The 17,978-nt window shown below is 41.2% G+C and overlaps 2 protein-coding genes across 2 annotated transcripts; both read left to right on the top strand.

The window, feature by feature from the left end:
* Positions 1-1,861: 1,861 nt before the first annotated feature.
* Positions 1,862-5,252, top strand: RB195_009937 (uncharacterized protein; the record flags this gene model as incomplete). Its single annotated transcript, XM_013452789.2, has 2 exons — positions 1,862-1,936; positions 5,127-5,252. 2 exons carry the CDS (start codon positions 1,862-1,864, stop codon positions 5,250-5,252), a joined length of 201 nt encoding a protein of 66 aa, XP_013308243.1.
* A 179-nt stretch (positions 5,253-5,431) lies between these two features.
* On the top strand, positions 5,432-17,635 carry RB195_009936 (uncharacterized protein; the record flags this gene model as incomplete). Its single annotated transcript, XM_013452791.2, has 21 exons — positions 5,432-5,578; positions 6,186-6,285; positions 6,342-6,446; positions 6,499-6,572; positions 6,667-6,805; positions 10,961-11,031; positions 11,104-11,167; positions 11,224-11,364; positions 11,483-11,655; positions 11,741-11,866; positions 11,929-12,066; positions 12,125-12,201; positions 12,262-12,367; positions 15,496-15,655; positions 16,412-16,542; positions 16,639-16,711; positions 16,809-16,916; positions 16,986-17,104; positions 17,189-17,292; positions 17,354-17,485; positions 17,545-17,635. 21 exons carry the CDS (start codon positions 5,432-5,434, stop codon positions 17,633-17,635), a joined length of 2,379 nt encoding a protein of 792 aa, XP_013308245.2.
* Positions 17,636-17,978: the final 343 nt, after the last annotated feature.

Here is a 17,978-nt window from a genome sequence, read left to right as displayed (position 1 = left end):
AAAGGCCCTTTGGATAGATGCGTCTAACGAAGATCCACAATATTCAGACAAAAGAGGAAGTTGAGGAACTCATAATTCTACGCTGAAGCGACACCCTTATGAACTACTATTGAATACCAAACCAAAATCATGCGACCCTTCCCTAATCGTGGCAAAAAAGCGTGGAATCTGCCGTTTTTTACAACTATTTCTGTTGAAACGCGCCACTCTTGTGCACGCCCCGCGTACACGTACGAGCGATGGAAGGTTAATGAGGCCTCCTGAAGTAAATTCAGGTAAAACCAATGGAAAGGTTGCTGAGGGGACTGGAGCGTGTGCAAGAGCTCTAACGTACCTCGTAATGACTAAATCGGTACCCACACCGTTTTGTTACGACGATTCGGGAAATATGGGCGGAACCATGTTGTGTTTCACACTGTCCGAACTCCACGCTTTTCGTTGTGGGTTCCGCACCACATAAAACGATGATACATTTCTTTTAATCGCTTCGAACTTAACGTGTAAATATATTGTTTGAATTTACTTCTAGTATAGTGTTTTAGTACAGCATGTTAGTCGGCAGACGTGCTCTCACCGCATCTCTGACTATCTGCTCGAATAGGCTACAGCCGGTGGTGCCTTGCTTTCTTCTTTTTTTGCTCCTCTCTACAGCGTCAAGAAGAGGATGTTTCTTAATTGTTGTATATCCTCTGATAAGGCGTCTCTTCAACTTCATTCACTACAAAAGAATTACTCATTTTTTCTGAAAGGCAGAAAAATGCCTTCAAATAGTCAATTTTGGTATCTTCTCCTTTCCAAAGCTCATTTCTTTCACATTGAACGGAGGAAAACGTGCGCAATTTTGATGCTTCTCAATATCAAATTTCTTGCAGGAAGAGCGTAGGGGAGGAGGGGAAGAGGCGAATATCTTGAATAAGCATGCTTTATTTTTTGCGCTCTTATTTCTGGACGCTCTATCTTGCTTTCTTTCTTAGTAACTTTAGCTTACATTTTCTAAATCCCCTAAGAGTAATGCTCAGGTCCTAGGCTCCGACTGATTTAGTTATTCACTTCCAGGTATAGGAGCGTGGCTGAGTGCCCTACCCCTCTCCCTCCTAAACCGCTACCCCCTCCCAACTGCAATTAACCTCAAATTGTGCAAAGGTGACTGACTCCATGACTCCTAATAAACTTTAATGTGAGAACATGACCATGGAAAATCTTCTGGGCCAGGCAAGCAGATCAGTGACTTCGTGGGCAATCGTGCGGTTGCAGATCAGAGCAGGTGGAACGGCCTCCCGTTTAGTGGTCGCGAGAAGCTGGAACAGATAATGATCGTGAGGGAGGTGGTTTGCATTGCATCGTATACCATTTTGTTGTCTTTCTCCAGTAAAGAGTCAACGGTGTGACCCTCCACATACTCGCGAGCTACAATTGAGCCCCTACCTAGGATGCACAAATCCCAACACCGAAAGCCGCTTCTCATACCAAGATACCGCCGGGCGGCCGATGAGAGGCACGTCGTGCTCGAGTGACTATTAAAGGAAGCTCAGTGCTCAGCAGCAGTGGTCTCGCCAGTTCATTGCCGTTGTTACCGTACCCCAGCAGCCTTCTCAGCCCGATTTTCTTTTGAAGTATTTCTATTCGCTTTCTATTCTATTTTGGAACTTTATTATTCAGTTCTCTTTTTATTTCGGATTCTCAAGTTCTCTGACTGTTACCTGTCGAAGTGAATGTGGATGTGTGGTAGTGCACCCGTATATCGAATTTTCTCCAAATGTTCTTTGTGCATTCTATTCCTCACATTTGAATGTCGTCGGCGGTGTTATAATTATGTACCAGCACTGTTCTACATAATTCTTATACTTGTCTGCAGGTAAATATGGACAAGCCTGTGAAACTTGCAAGAGTTACTAAGATTATTGGTCGTACCGGTTCACAGGGCCAATGTACGCAGGTACGAGCTACTTATCTCTGGTTTTCATTGCAACAGTTTGTGGAATTATATGTTTTCACAAGTTTTATTATGTAATATAGTGCCTAAAACCTGTAATCCTTTTCTATTGCTGCAATTCATATGTTTATTATGTGCTTCCAATAAGAAACTGCGTTTCCTAGGAGCACATTTATTTCCCTCCATGCGAATAAAATTGTGAAAAATCGCTAAAGTTGTTATTAAAATTGCTGGAATGTTTGGAAGAAAAAGAAGACCTCTCCCTTTAATCGTGTCGAAGGAGAGTTTGTCTCTTCTTTGGAAACACCGAGTTGTTTTGGATTCGTGTTTTGCGCAGAACTTCGCATGGAAATCTGTTAAGCATTGCCACTGTCAGTTCACCTCATGCATATCAAATGACTTGGGTTGAAAGCAGTATGAGTTACGAATATTGCGTAAGCTTCATGGGGAAACTACTTGCAAAGGCGCACGTTTACTACTTCCAAATAAGTGTTACGTATTGGTTTCCTTATGCGTTCGTTTCTCGGCTACGATGGTAAACAAAACTCTCCCAGTTTCAGTATTAGTTCTCCATCTCTTATTAAAAGGATAAAGTTTCTGACGTTAATCAATTCGCTTGGGATGCGGCACCATGTTCAGAATTCAATTCAGAATCATTTGAGGTTGGGAACGTGTAACTAAGCTGTACAAAGCTTGCGGGGCTAGCTTATGGATAAAGTTAGTGTTTGTATCCCACTAGACAAGGACGGTACCAATTCATCGACCCCGGAGGGATGAAAGGCTTGGTGAGCTCTAGGGTGGATTCGAACTTCCGATCGATCGTGTACAAAGCGGAACCTCTAACCGACTGCGATACACTCGTCCCTCGTATTAAATGTCCCATATTTGTTAGAGTAACAACAATCAATTTCAGTAGTCTGGTTACCAATTCAATCCTGTTTCCTTTTACGTTCACATAATCGTGTATAGGATTTCAAAATAACAGCATAAAATGGTAGTTGTCATTACCTCAACAAAGAAATTCTTTTTCTCAAAGGCGCAGTGGAACATTCTATTACGAGGAGAATCACAAGGCTAAAAACGATGCACGTCTGGCAGTGTGTGCAAAATGGCAGAAGTGATGATTCGTTATCTGGGTTTTTTTGATCCTTCTTGTTTTCCGAACAAGATCAGGACAATTTATCACAGAAAATGGGACAGGGGTTTAAAACAAAAAAAAAATCCTGGACAACAAATTGCGATTTATAAATGCTAAGTTCATTAAAAATGCTCAGTTCTCGGGATATTCATTACCTAACTCGCCAAGTGTTCGATGAAACAAATTTTCCGATTTGGATGCCGCACGATGACATATAGTCGGACATGAAAACGACATGAAGCACGGTACAGTTGCGTGAACGGTTGCGCTCTAAGTGGAGTGATGGAAATGGCGGTTGGAATTGACGTTGGACCATCGCGAAATCCAGTAATGGATGGTGCTAGCAAGAGCCCTCCCGCGATCCTAACCGCCACGCTCCACCGCGCCGCTTTGAGCACAGCGCTTACGCAAGTGCACCGCGCTTCATGTCGTTTTGACCTTACTATAATTTTGATACACAACTGTGAGGTGGTCAACGTTGCTGTAAAGTTACAGGTTACAGTTACAGTTACATACTAAATAGAAGGAAAAGTATCAACTTTTCTCATTAGTACAGCATAATGTGACAGTTCCGTCTCGGTGACCTTTTTTCGAGATGAAACCATGAAACCATTGGTTTCTATTCTGACTACAGATATTCTCTTTTCTCGTCCTAGGCACTTACATCATTCAGCATCTGGTAATCGTAGAATGAATTGCGATAGAAATAAATGCGGGGGACTACACTACATCATTAATCAAAGATTAGACTCCACGGGATGAAAATGGTATTTGTAAATTCCAAAGAAAACTGTCTGGAACCCTTAAATTCACTAAGGTAAAGTCGGGTTCTGAAACACCGTCGTTGTTTGTCTGCAAACTTCCCGTGACATCGGTTAATTGAGAAAACAGTAGTATAAGGAACAGACGGAAATATCTAGATTAGAAAACTATGGCTCATACGCGGACAGGTTCCTACTTTGTAGTGAACAGAAACACTTGCATCAGCACCAATTATAGCAGTCAGCTATAAGTTGTGGCAGCGAGTCAATCTAGTAGCAAATCTTGAGAGTAGGAGGCAATAGATGAGAACAAATTAGAGCCCAAATCGATTTATTTTCAGGTTTTACGATGTTCGTTGCAAATATTGTAGTTGCTAACTGTAGGATTAACTAGACATTCTATTACTGTTCGCAGATTTTGTTCTTACGAATATGAGTCCTCATTGTTTTCTGGACTTTTTGAAGTGGTGAAAGATGAGCTTGAACGTACTTTTATTTCGATGATTTTTGTTTCAGTAATGGACTAGCTAAGTGGATCCGAGTCTTTCCACGTTGTCTTGTCATTCTAGAAGGCGCTTTTGTTCCTACCATTTTTCTTTGTTTGGTTGCTGTGCGCTTTGCCCTATCTCACATATCTCGGCTTGTATAAGCATTCTTATTTAGGAAAGAAGAATTGAGTCTACATTTTTTCAAGAGACAAGCACGCATTTTAATCCTTAATATTGTTTGTGCTAAGTGCAAGAAATGGCGTTGGGACTGCTTTTCTGTTCGAATAGGTACGATACCCCAGGTACTACTTTAGAATTGCGGGAAGTTTCACAAAACTGAGCACTGCAAGATTGCAGGGGTTTTTTTCGCAAGCCAACTGAGCTGCTATTGGAAAGTGCAAGTTGTGTAGTAACGGTACGAGGGTTGTTGGTTATTCCCCACTGTTTGTTGCTTACAAATTCCACACAGACGATCCAAGTCATTTTAACAGAGCCTTTCAGCACTGTTCCCAATATCTCTCTCCCCTCTTCTGCCTCGCTGTTTTGTAGCACGACTAATTCCTTAAGCGTTTTAGCAGCAGTGCGCATTTTTGAAGGCTCCAAAATTAAGAAAGGTCTGAGGAACTGCTTCATCTCAAAAGAAACACGGAAAATGAAGTACAAATAGCGGTCAAGCTTACATCTATTAATTTGCTGTGTTTTTGAAATCATATTTGTATGACCACCAGTTGCATCAGAGCATAGTCTCTAATATTGTATTATAGAAACGATTAGTGTTATTTTCTCATACAAAAATCTCACATCAGGTCCGTGTCGAGTTCATGGATGATAATGGCAACAGATCGATCATCCGTAACGTGAAAGGTCCCGTTCGTGAAGGCGATATCTTAACGTTGCTGGAGGCTGAGAGGGAAGCCAGAAGACTTCGTTAATTGCAACTCATCTCTGTTATTTGTTTGGAATAAATTGTTCTTGTTAACAATGTAATCAGTGTGATCTGTATAGACGGATACTACATAAAGTTTCATCCGAAGGATCGAGAACAACATATCCACTAACATCTTAGTCATCTAAAGGTTTTGAGTTTACAGGAGCTATATATAAGCTAATAATGGTTGGGATATGCTTCGAAGAAGTATTTACATCCGCGGGAGTCAATCCACGCTCACATTGTCTTTCTGCTTGTCGAGAAAGTGATCATTTTGTGTTTGCTTCTGGCGGGCAAGTTGTACTGCAGAGCTTTCCAGGATTAAATCAGGTTAGGAATGCATCAAATAATTTCTTGTGTCAGACTGGGTTATTTTGAGATTATTTGAGTGAAGGGGTGGCTGAGTTAGGTGGTTGGATTAGTATAAGTTTTTGCGCTAGTGACGTCATTAAATAATGTTTATAAAAGGTAAGGTAGTAGGGTTTTGGCGTTTCGTTTATCGCAATATGTTGTGGATTTGGTAGATGTTGTAGTGAAGTATGGGATTTTTTTTTTTGGGTAGAGAAGGTTATAGAAGTGAAAAACTAGGCACTTTTAGAAATGTTATCAACTGATGTTACTGAATGGAGTCTGTTTTGAAAAGAATTTTTCTCTTGGTATTTTTGAGTATCCTATTCATATCCTGAATAGTTTATACGGTGCGTTCAAAATTAAACTCGCTGGCATCGTTTTTATAGGTGGCGAATTCGCTTCGTTTCATGTTTTAATGTAAAAATTGGGAACACATGGACTCTTAGCTAGTTGTAACACTTATTTCTACAAGTTCTTAAGCTATCAGCGTAGCTGAGAAGGACAAAGTTTGGGAAAGTTCTTCTTAGTCTTCTTTTCTGTTTAACCTGCGATATTGTCATGTTGCAACAGTGAAGATAATTTCTAGCCTTCCTACGGAATAATTCAAGCAGTCTCGGAACGTCACCATAGGGGACAAATCACTATATTGAAACGGGTCTCCTTTGTAAAGCGGCAGACCGATCATGGTCAGTTGAGTGCTCTTATGTAAGGGAAATGAAAAGCGTATTTGTTGTATCTTCAGCACAGAAAGGGACCGATTTGTTTGTGGCTGGAAGCTCTGATGGAAGGGTGGTGTTGTACGAAGTGAGTACCTCTACTCCTAACATACGTCATCTTCTAACCTTAGGTAGGTGTGAGTTTTTTTTTTTCAATGCCTAGCTATAACATTTTTTTTGTAGATGATCTGAAAGCCTCTACCGGAGCATTGTGTGGCACTTTGTGCGGATCCAAAGGTGTATTTGCTGCATCATGGGTATCTGTTCTTGACCTTTTATTCATTTTTTTAATGTTGAAACTGAATCTCCATCCCTTACGTATGCTTTATTTCTCTATACCTTCGTGTTTAGGCGAGTGATGCCTCTTCTGGGGTGCGTATATGGTGGCTAGAAGGGTCAGGCGCTCAATATTTGGTCTCTCACTCCTGTGATATTACCACACTTGAGAATATGTTCGTATTAGCAGCAGATGTTCAGAATCTGTCAAATGGTGAGCGTATTCTTTAATTCTATAGTCTTTTCTGTTTTCTAGAACTAAATCAGAAGATACTATTGAATAGACAGCACCCATTGAAATTTTCATATTTTTCACCTCTAACACTTTGCCTACATTGCCAAAGTGGCCCTCAAGCTTCCTATTTGCAAACTGTTTACTTTCGATTAAGAAAATGACTCCAGCTTCCTTCCAGAATTCTAGGACCTTAATTAGGGCTCAACTGGAGTTTTTATGGGGATTTATACTGTCAATTTTTCGATCTGATTAACACTGTACATCTTCGATTGGGTTTGTGAAAAAGGGAACGGATTGTGCGCTGGAGTGCTCACTTGACCGAACTGATTCTACATGGACTATCATGTCGTGCAATACCTATGTAGACTTGTTCGATGAGTTAATCTGACGCATATTTCTCTCCAAAATTGACTAGATTAAAGGAGTTTTCCGAGAAACTAATTTCTGATAATGCAGTACACATAGTAAACCCCTCAAATTCACAGCGCTCAGTTTGAATAGTTGGTTGCAATTCTATTTCTATTTGTTCTAATTACACTCTAGCACAGCTTAGTTACTATTCCTACAGTTAAATCCTGCTTCATCTCCTATTCAATACCTCAAACCAAGACGTTGTTGAATTTTGTAAATGATGTACTTGACGAGGTTCAGACCCTTGAGTCATATTCAACTGGACTTTTAGCTGATTGATCCGTGTTACCAACAGATCAGCCAATCTAGTTGTTAGTCTCTGTGAAAGGGTTTTCCCTTCTCGTGTAATCCACCTCGATTCCTTTTCATGTGTAGCGTAATAATTTCCCACATTTTAAAGCGCTATAAAATGTGGGAAATAATCTACATGAAAACAACTGTATATATCTTTGTAAAGTACATGAAATACCGTCTTATTTCTTGAGTTTTGAAAACTGGTTTGATCGGCCCATCGTTTTTGAGAAAGGTGGTGCAACGGTAATGTGATTGTGGACTGATACGCTGAAACATCGGTGCGATAGGGAGGACCCGGACCCTCCTCAGGTGACGGGGGTCTTGCTCATGGGGTGCAGCTCACGTGATGAGGATCCTTTCGCCCTTCTCTAAATCTTCTCTCTAGATTTAATCTCTGTAAGATCAAATGAGAGACGTAAGCTGGCCAGCACGGTCACCACATTTAAGCCTATGTGATTCCTTCCTTTGACCATACCTAAAGGAAAGTGTTTTCAAACAACGCCGTTAATCACGTGAAGATTTGAAAGGCAGGATCTGGTAGAAAATCGAAGGGATTCCGCAGGAACTTACCCATCACTTACTTTAGGAAAATGATGGGCCTCCGGCAACGTCTTCAGCGATGTATTGACAGTGACGATTTCTAATAACGAAATATAACATTCAAAACCCAATAAATTAAATGGCATTCCATGCACTCTTCTCGAAGATATTTTTGTAGTCCAGTTTTTTCTATGCAAATTCTTTTCGTGTTCTGTAGCGCTTCAAGATTTGGGAGATTATTGTACCCAACCTGTATAATCCAGTGGGTATGAAGGGGAGATAGGATCAGGATCTGCGAGCCTGGACTTAAAAAAAAACATTCCGCCAATCTGGGGTGGTATGAGTTTCAAGTGGGTCATGCCCATATGGGGTCGTAGGTTTTGGGGGTGGGGGGATGATTTCGTCCATATCCCTCAGTATCAGTGGAAACGGACGACCCTGGAATACTATTTTCTACGACGGCTTCTGTTGCAATGCGCAACGTTTGCGTTTGAACGTAATCACCCTCTTCCCACAATCTAGAACCCCATATAGGCATAACCCACCTGAAACCCGTACCACTCCAGATTCGTGGGGTGATGCCTTTAATGGAGAAGAGTGTTTACAGTTCAGTGCGTTGCCAAGCACAGAAAGAATTGTCCATTCGATGAGATGCACATGAAGGCATTTGTCAGTCGGTTGGTCGTTGGCTTCCGTAACGACTGAGAATGCAGCACACTACTCCCTCTCCTATTCAGTTCTTGCAGTCGTTCTCTATTTCTATTAGAATGTCTAAGGCCACGTATTGTCATATCTCAATTATATGGGAGCCACTATGTTCCACTTGTCCTTCCTCACATCTCGGCCTTAGGAATAGTTTTTCTTATCAGTTTGCTTGTAGTTCAAATCTTTCCTCTGCAGTTTTGACCTCCACGGGCATCATTTCTGCTTTAGTTCCACTTTCGAAGAAAAGGATAAGGTTGTCCGCTGAACAAATGCTTCCAAAGATTGTTCCATCACTGTGTACGCTATTTTCTTTTCAGGAAAGTGATTCCATTATCCACTGCAATGCAGCAATGAATAATTTGACAGGTCGACACTCAATCGTTGGTATATAATAGTATCAGCTTGTCAAAGTCTCCTTCTAAAGAATTTGATAAGGAGGTGCTGGAAGACATGATTGTAGTTGTGCATCAGTTGTAGCTCACTTTCTCACTTATCACACGTCAACCTTTAGTTCCATCAACGTCAACTCTGCTTCATAGCATTAGTTTCGATATTGTCAAAAAGTTCCTCATAGTTGATGAAAGTTAAGAAAAAGGCAGGTGGTGTTTGCAGCGAACCTCCATGGCACCTTGCACGGTCTCGATGTGGTCCATACTGGTTCGGCTGACGTTGGCGGAATACAGATCGTTCTTGAGGATCTTGATGTATGGTCGGATCAAAAGTATGTGAAACCTGGTGCATTTGCTTAAGCGAGGTGGGGAGATGCAGCTAGTGGTTGCTAAGGAAGAACGATCCTTGATAGCTCCATTCATTTCTGGACATGATAGAATGTCTTGTTCATCGCTGGCACAACATCAAGAGAATGCCTACTGGTCCGGAGGAAATCTGTCAGTCCTGGTAAGGTCACGCAGGAGGGCAATGTTACTTTCCATACTTTTGATCCCGACACGTACTTACGCGGAAATATAGTAAAGTCAAAACAACATGAAACACGGCACAGCTGCGTAAGCGGTTGCGTTTGAAGCGATGCGGAGGAGCGTAGCGGTTAGGATCCAGTGGGGACCCTTACTACCACCACTCATTGCTGCAGCTCGCGATGATCCCACATCGATTCCCGCCGTTATCTCCACCGCGCTGCTTCGAGCACAGCCGCTTACGCAACTGCACCGTACTTCATGTCCTTTTGACCCGGCTATATAAGGAATGCTATTCCACCAATGGAAATGTTCGAGCTTGGCATAGGAACTGAAGTTCAAAGAATTCAAGTAATTAAGTGAATATCGCGATGATGAGGTGCGAATACCTTTTTTTTCAGACGATGCATCACTCTAAAGTTTGTATTCGCAAATGCAACGGGGAGATGTCTGCAAGCTGGCCTTTCTCTGTATTGCTTCGAAAAGTTTTTTTCTTTTTCTGTGAATCCTCTTGGAAGGTTGGTCTGGAGATGGTTTTCGTTACCATCTGCTCAATGTGGTATGTATGCGGATCAAATTCCAAAACCCTTCTTATATACGATCCAGTAGTGGCTTTCAAAAAGCAATGAGTTAGTCTTGTCGTGTACGGCTTTGAGACACTTCGAGACTTATACAAGTTATAATCTTTCGAGAAAAACACATCGATGTCTACGTTTGAGTGCTCCTCTATAAGTCGGTCCCAACTGCACAAAGAATCCTCCAATATGCAGCCGTTACACTCTAGGGAGATTTGGAATTATTGCAGAGGAAAGGTTCTAGAAGTTAGCTAGACATTACGGACAAAGGAACAAAAAACACCTAAGCGCAGTAGCAGGGTCAGATTTCATCGTAGATGCTTCGCAACCCATACGAATTAGTGGATCCACTTTTTTTACGAGGATGAATAGAAATTTAGGCAACAATTTACTCTCAGTTGTGTCTCTGAATTTTGGTAGGTCCAGTGAAATAGAAGAACTGGAAACCTCACCTTGAATAACCTCACCAGAATCTCCATTTTGCATCGCTGTTATTTCTACACTGTGTTGAAGCGATAGAAGCAAAGAGGCCATTTTGGGCGTGACAAAATCACCAAAATGGGACTTTTTTCTGACATAGAATGCGCTCATAAACATATGCTTCTCTTTGACTTTACCATTCGGTTTTACGAGAATTTTTAAATTTAAATTTTTAAATTTTGTGCAAGAATGTAGTGTTATAAATGTTGTTCCAGATCGTAAACTATTGGCTTTTGGCACCACCAAGAGAACTATTGAACTCTACTATGAAGCTCCAGGAGGCAAGGTAACTCCTCCTCTAGAAATTCCGGTTTTTGTAAGCATTCCAAATGAGAAGCGTGTACTTTACCTTTTCCAGACAGTTAAGCCAGCACTTTCGATCATTGGCCACGAAGACTGGATTCACTCTGTAGCATTTAACCGTTGAGTTTAAGACGTGAATTTCCTTTCTGTGTTGCCGATTACTGCGACTGTTCAGAGTCTTCACCTATTTTACTGGCTACCGCTGGCCAAGATACTCAAGTGAAATTATGGCGTATTGAAGAAGAAGTCGACGACAGCGACTCATCTAAAATAAGTGTTTCCAAGAATTGTTTCACAATCGAGGCTGCAAATGCTGGTTAGTAATCGGGATTTTTGGTTTGGTGCAGAAACAGTACTTCAGTTCAGTGTTATACTAGTGCTGCACTTCGAGTTGCTTGTTTTCACCAGTGTAGCTACCGTTACTTCACGTTTAGCAGAACATCCTTTGTCTTTGTCGGTTGGAGTGGAATCAGTATTGTGTGGTCACGACGACTGGGTGCAATCGGCAGAGTGGGATCTCGATGGCAGCGTTCTTGTTACATCCTCTAGTGACAAAACTATAATCATTTGGAAGGAGATCTCGAATGGAGAACTATGGAGCGATACAGTAAACGTCTTCAGTTGTTTCTGACGTAAAATGAATCTATGGCGCTAATTCACCACTTAGCATCCATCCACGTAAATAACTGTAGGTGAGATTGGGAATCGTTGGTGGACAGGCAGCTGGATTCTACTGTGCAGTTTTCTCCAAAGACGCTAAACAGATTGTTGCTTCTTCCTACTTTGGAGGGTTGTATGCTTGGACCGCACCCAGAATTGTAAGCCTTGATTTAGTACGCATATGCAATGAATTTTCGGATGTGTATTTTTTTGTTTTGAGGAGGAGGATTCATGGAGTGCAGCAGCTGTTTGTAGCGGTCATGTGGGTGCAGTGCGTGATATAGCCTGGCATCCTGAAGGAAAGTTCATCGTTTCCGTCGGTGAGGACAGGACTACTAGAGTTTATTTATCACCAAAAGTAAGAAACATTTTTATCCTGTCCTCCTTAGTGTGGTCTCTCAAAAGTGGCATTCTAGAACGAAAACAGCTTTGTTGAAGTAGGCCGCCCTCAGATCCACGGCCACAGCATGCAAAGCGTGACTATGGTTTCGAGGTATTTTCCATACATAACTTAATCATTGCGGTGAACTCTAACTTATATTCTACATTGCAGAGCAGTGCTAGTTACCGGGGCTGAGGAAAAGATATTTCGTGTCTTTGCAGCTCCTCAAACGTTTGTGCAGAGTGTTTGTAACATAGGAGGTTTGGATCTCAAAGAGGTGCGTCAAATTTGAATTTATTCTTACTTTTTGTACTAGTCCCTTTGTGAAGAGCTTTTGCCTCCGGAAACTTGTTCAACACGCAGCATTCGTTTTTTTATCTTTACGAGCACATGTCTGAAGGTATCCAGATGTATCACTATTGAAGTGAAGCTAATGCAAAATTGTATAAAACGACCAGCAAATGTTAACGATCATGACGGAACACTACTAGCCTGATCGAAGCCCCAATGAAAGTTTTCCGTTTTCAACCAAATTAGGCTGCGACTGTTCATGTTGCTGAGAAGTACTTGCGGTATTTTCTAAGGATATTCGCTGTTTAATTTCACTTTCATTGCGATAAAAATATGACTGTTAATAGCAAGGGGCGAAGTATGTAGTGCAGGGTGTTGCCCTATCAATTCGACCTTAAATCAAAACAGTTTGACGTTAATGAACACGCATGCAGCCTTGCACTGACTTGCGGGGACTAGCTAATGCTCCAACTCAGTGTTTTTAAATCCTTCCAGACAAGTCTATCACTAATTAATCTTCGGAGGGATGAAAGGCTTAGTTGGTACTAGGGTGGTTTCGAACCATTGGTCGTGCAGTCACAGCTGAAGTCGGTGGGGGCCTCGCAGATAATCTTCTTGCATCTCGTTAACTTCTTAGGTTAGCATCAACATCCGAGACATGTTTACTGCTGTACAGGCGAGAACCACCAAGTCCATGTGAATTTTAACGAAGTTCTGGGTCGCACGAACGATTCCTACGCTCTTTGCTGCCGAGTCCAGACTAACGGCACCGTTCTAGGTTATCGTTGGAATCACTCTTTAGATAGGAGCCTCGAACTGTAGAGATGAGTGAAGGTCTCCCTACGCCATCTCGAGTGCAAATATGTGGCTTCAGATAATTTTGACCTCTGAAGATCCACGAAGAGATGAGATACGCGTGCTGAAAATAGCTTCTGCAAAATAGCAAAATAAAGGAAAGATTACTGATACAAGTGATGAAGTGAAGAAGAAGTCTAGTGAAGAAGACCAAGAACATCCGGCTCGGTGCTCACCTGAGCAACGCCACTTTTCTTCGTTCTTTGACTCACGCTTCGGAAACTTGGGCGTTTCGTAGACAGGAGAAAGATGCGGTCGGCGTCATAGAACGCTTGAAGATCAGAGACGCTGCTGCATAAATCAAGGGAATTAAAATTAGTGGCACCGAACATGTGATACATTCCAACGACAATTGCTGAACCAGAGCTGTAAGCGACTGGATACCGCGCAGTATCAAAAGTAGTGCACGAACACTGCCGACCCGATGGTCGAAAATCTTCTCGAAGTCCCCCACAGGAAGATATGATGTTCTTCGAGTCCCGGGCGAAGAAGAACGAACAACGGGGCACAGGGAATGAGAAAAAAACAAATTTGAACGGTTCAGGACATGTGATTAATGCAATACTATCTTGCCTACAGCTATTTTTAAGTGATTTTAATTATACCTAGTGGAAGCGATCGGTCAAAAGTGGTTAACTGGTGTGAGTTTTGTTAGGTCCTAAAGAACATTCATAAGTTCGTTAGGAAGCAGTTTGAGATGGACATCACTCTACTGTGGGACAAGAATCTTCTATAAAACAAATTCTCGCTTCCAGGAATCTGCTTGTTTTTTTTTTCTGAAATTTAGATGGAACGTGGTTGGAGAAAACGGAACATCACTGGATAGCAAGCAAAAACTAGGTTTTCAGTGGGAAAAAGATTATTGTGTGTGGTATCTGCAACACATGCATATGATGGCGGAGTGTAGCTCTCTTCGAAAAAAAAAAATAGTTCACGTAGATTAACATGTAAATGGCATCAGTAATATGCTACACGCCACGTCGTCGATATTTGTAACATAACAACGGGGATACAATCGGCGTAAAAGTACATTTCTGAAAGCGTGCACAGAACTTCCTCCACAGTCTGCGTAAAACTCCCCTGAACTCTTTTCTTTTCGTTTTTTATGTTTTCCACCACCTCCTTTTCGTGTAGTAATACATGGGTAGGCTTAAGTATTTTGTTAAGTAGTCTTAACAAAGTCCTTTCTCATTATTTGTATCGTTTGTTTTGCTCCTAGGATGCCTCTAAGATCTCATTTTGTAGGGATTCCATGTCTATCCCTTCTGTAACATTATCCTCATCTTCCGTAATTCTGTACAATTAGCTTTTCTTGTAATATTAATCTTAATCATAGTAAAATCCCAAAATATGTCCTGGAGTAACAATGCACGATTACACAAAAAGAGTAGCAAAAATCCCATCCCTGTTAACTGAAGTTTTTAAGATGCCCTTGAATGAAGAGAAACCTCCGAACTAGTGATAAGCATTACGACTAGGAAACATCAAAGCCGTGTGAAAAAATAGGACAAAATGTAGAAACAATGTATACAGACTAAGATCCTAGAGGCGCTCTAGAAGCAGAACAAACAATCAAGCTAAGGGAAAAGGATTTCACTAAGACTACGTCACAATATTCATGCACTTCTATAAAATGGGGATAAAGTGGCTGACCTCTAAGGTGTCTGACGTAAATCAATCTGCTTGGAATGTGCAAACACATTCACTTCAATTCAGAATCGCTTGAGATCTACGAGCGCGCGTGTAGCTATCCAGTCACTTGCGGTGGCTATTCGATGTATCAAGTCTGTGTTTTTATCTTCCAGGACAAGTCTGGTACCAATTTATCAACCCTGGTGGAATGAAAGGCTTGGTTGACACTAGGGCGGATTTGAACCTCCGATCGATTGTGCAGACACAACACGACCTCTCACCGACTGCGCTACACCAGCTGTTATACACCTCTACACGGAAGACGGACGGATAAAGAATCATAAAAGAGCAAAAAGAAAAGAGAACCCCGGAGTTGTTGGGATACTTTAGAGGAAGCTCGGCGCAAGACTTCTCCAGCAACGTAGGTGAAGATGCGTCGCGTCGTTATGTTACCTTGCGTTTTGCGCCTTCTGTAGCTGCACAACCATCACAGAATGTATGTGTAACCTTACAGCTGCTAAGCCCTGAGCTTTGCAAGTACTTGTTCGATGCTTGTCTCGTATGCTTCACATTTTCGTAAATATTGTGGTTTTTGGTTCTTCTCAGCCGCATACTTTTCATTGGCAGGTATTTCAAGATTATGTGCCTGTATTCTACGGGGCGAGAGTGCCGGCTCTGGGACTGTCCAACAAAGCAGTGGAAAAATGCGAAGAAGTTTTGTCCACGACAAACGGCGATACTCACTGGGAAGAAGAATCGTTCCAGGCATCTCCCATAGAACTTTTCGGTGAGGTTACTGGTACTTCTATTTCTAACGAAATGTTCCAGTTTATGAAATGTGAAAGATTAGTGGTTATATCCTTGATCTCGGCAAAGGTACGATTCCTTTTTTGAACGTAATGCTTACTGCGTATTCACGCATGTCACAGAATTGAAGTTTCCCAAATCTTCTCGATTATTAAAACCGATATGGGTCTACTGTATTCGACCATTTTGAGTGGAAGTACTTCGTAGTTAGTTGAGATGAAAATCACTTGTTTCAAATCGGGAGTAGTATTGTGAGAGCAATAGACCTAAATGATTTGTAGCCTATACAAAGGCTAGATTAATTTTTAAAGGGATAGGAAAATGAGTAATTTCTGAACTGAGATACTTGAGCGCTTCTAGAACACGTAAATAGGAATTACAAATAAACAGTTAAATAAACAGTTAACGGTTAAACACCACCTTTTTGATACTGTAACAGATTTGATTTGATTTGATCCGAAAAATCGTCCGAGCACCATCAGCAGTAACAGTCCTCCCTTAATCTATAGACTAGTTGAGCTAGGAATGACACTATAGTTTGATGGTGCTATGAACTATTTCTATCTAAAATTCGACGCGACGATTGAGATAAATTCACATTCTTCATTCCTTACTGCTAGTAGTGAGTCCTGAAGTTTTAATACAAGATCCGAGATTCAAGCCACAGCTAGTTTTTTTCAGGTCATCTATATTATAGATCCAATCAAAAAACTCACGAAAACAGTTATTATTACAGCTGCTCCAACAGAAGATTGTTTGCAACAGAATACGTTGTGGCCTGAAGTCCACAAATTATACGGTCATGGTTATGAAGTGTATGGGATTGCTGTTAATCCCGCTGGCTCGGTACTTGCAACGTCATGCAAGGTTTCTATCACGTTTTTATTGCCGTACAGCTATTTCATTTTCAAGTTTATCGGAGCTGTTTTTCATTGTTTTATATGAATGTACCATCAATAATAGGCCAGTCAACCTGAAGACGCCGTTATTATTATGTGGGACACGTCGGACTGGGTGAAAAAGTCTGAAATCATAGGTTAGAATGTTATTTCCTCCTAATATATATTGATCCCTCTCATGGTTGTTTCTGCATTACCGCTGCATCGATTGTTCTCGTTGTAGAAATAATTTAGGGCATCAACTTACGGTTACACAACTTGAATGGAGCCCAGATGGCAAACTTCTGTTAAGTGTAAGCAGGGATCGAAAAGCAATCCTATATCGTGAAAGGGACGAAAACAGTAAGTCAATATATGCTCTCACAGGAAATGATAATTCTTTGAAGGATTGCATCGATGGATATTCTTTAGTTAATGGCTTCTCCTACGAAAAGTTCTGGTCTTCTGGAAAAGAACATTGCAGGATAATTTGGTCATGTAACTGGTTCTCTGACTCTAAGCATTTTGTGACTGCTTCCAGGGATATGCAGGTTCTCTCTGCATGTTTTTAGTCGTTGTAAAACCGTTCTCATTCACACAGCGTTAAACAATGGGGTGGTCTTTCAATATTGTAGGTCATCCTCTGGGAATGCAATTCGTCTGGTGCAGTGTGTCTGAGCACCTTCAAGTGCCCACAACCTGCGACTAGTGTAGCTGTCGACTGCGGAAACGAAATGAGGTCACTGTCATATTTGCGATACAAATCTCATTCTACGTGGAAAATTATGCTTGATTTTAAGTAGCTCCTTTATTGCTGTTGGACTTCAAGACGGTTCTATCCTACTTCTGAACATCAATGAAGAACGACTCGTCATTGTTCACAAATTCTTTGTGCCACCGGTTCCTGCGAATGAAGCAGTTTTACGGTTAAGGTGAGATTTTTACCTTCAAACCATGCTATATCACAATTGACATGAGTAACATCATTCAGATTCAATCCTGCGGATCGAAACCTGCTTGCTGTAGCTAGGAATGACGGAAAACTCCAAATATTAAAGTTAAAAAGTGTGATCTCACGGTGATCAAAACTGTTATCGTTGTTATTCATAATCATGAACATTTTCTTCGTTGTTTTCTGTTTGCACTTCGAATGTATTGATTACTTTTCTAATGACTGGGATCGATTGTAATAACTGTGTTCGAAATTGACCAATTTCAGATTATATCAGTATACACAAAAATCCGAATACTGGGATTCGTGATTTGATATTTATTAAACACTTCTCACCAGTAACAGCAGGAACCAGTCACGCAGCCAATCATGGGGTTATATAATTAAAAGCACAAGAGATCGAAGGATATTAAAAGATGAGAAGCGGTAATTTTGGTTTGCTAACTTTACTATGTTTGGCTACGTAGTCATAA

This window comes from Necator americanus, chromosome III, assembly GCF_031761385.1.
Source record: "Necator americanus strain Aroian chromosome III, whole genome shotgun sequence".
Lineage (NCBI taxonomy): Eukaryota > Metazoa > Nematoda > Chromadorea > Rhabditida > Ancylostomatidae > Necator > Necator americanus.
The sequence above is the reverse complement of the archived record's forward strand: the minus strand, read 5'-3'. Positions and strand labels throughout refer to the sequence as shown.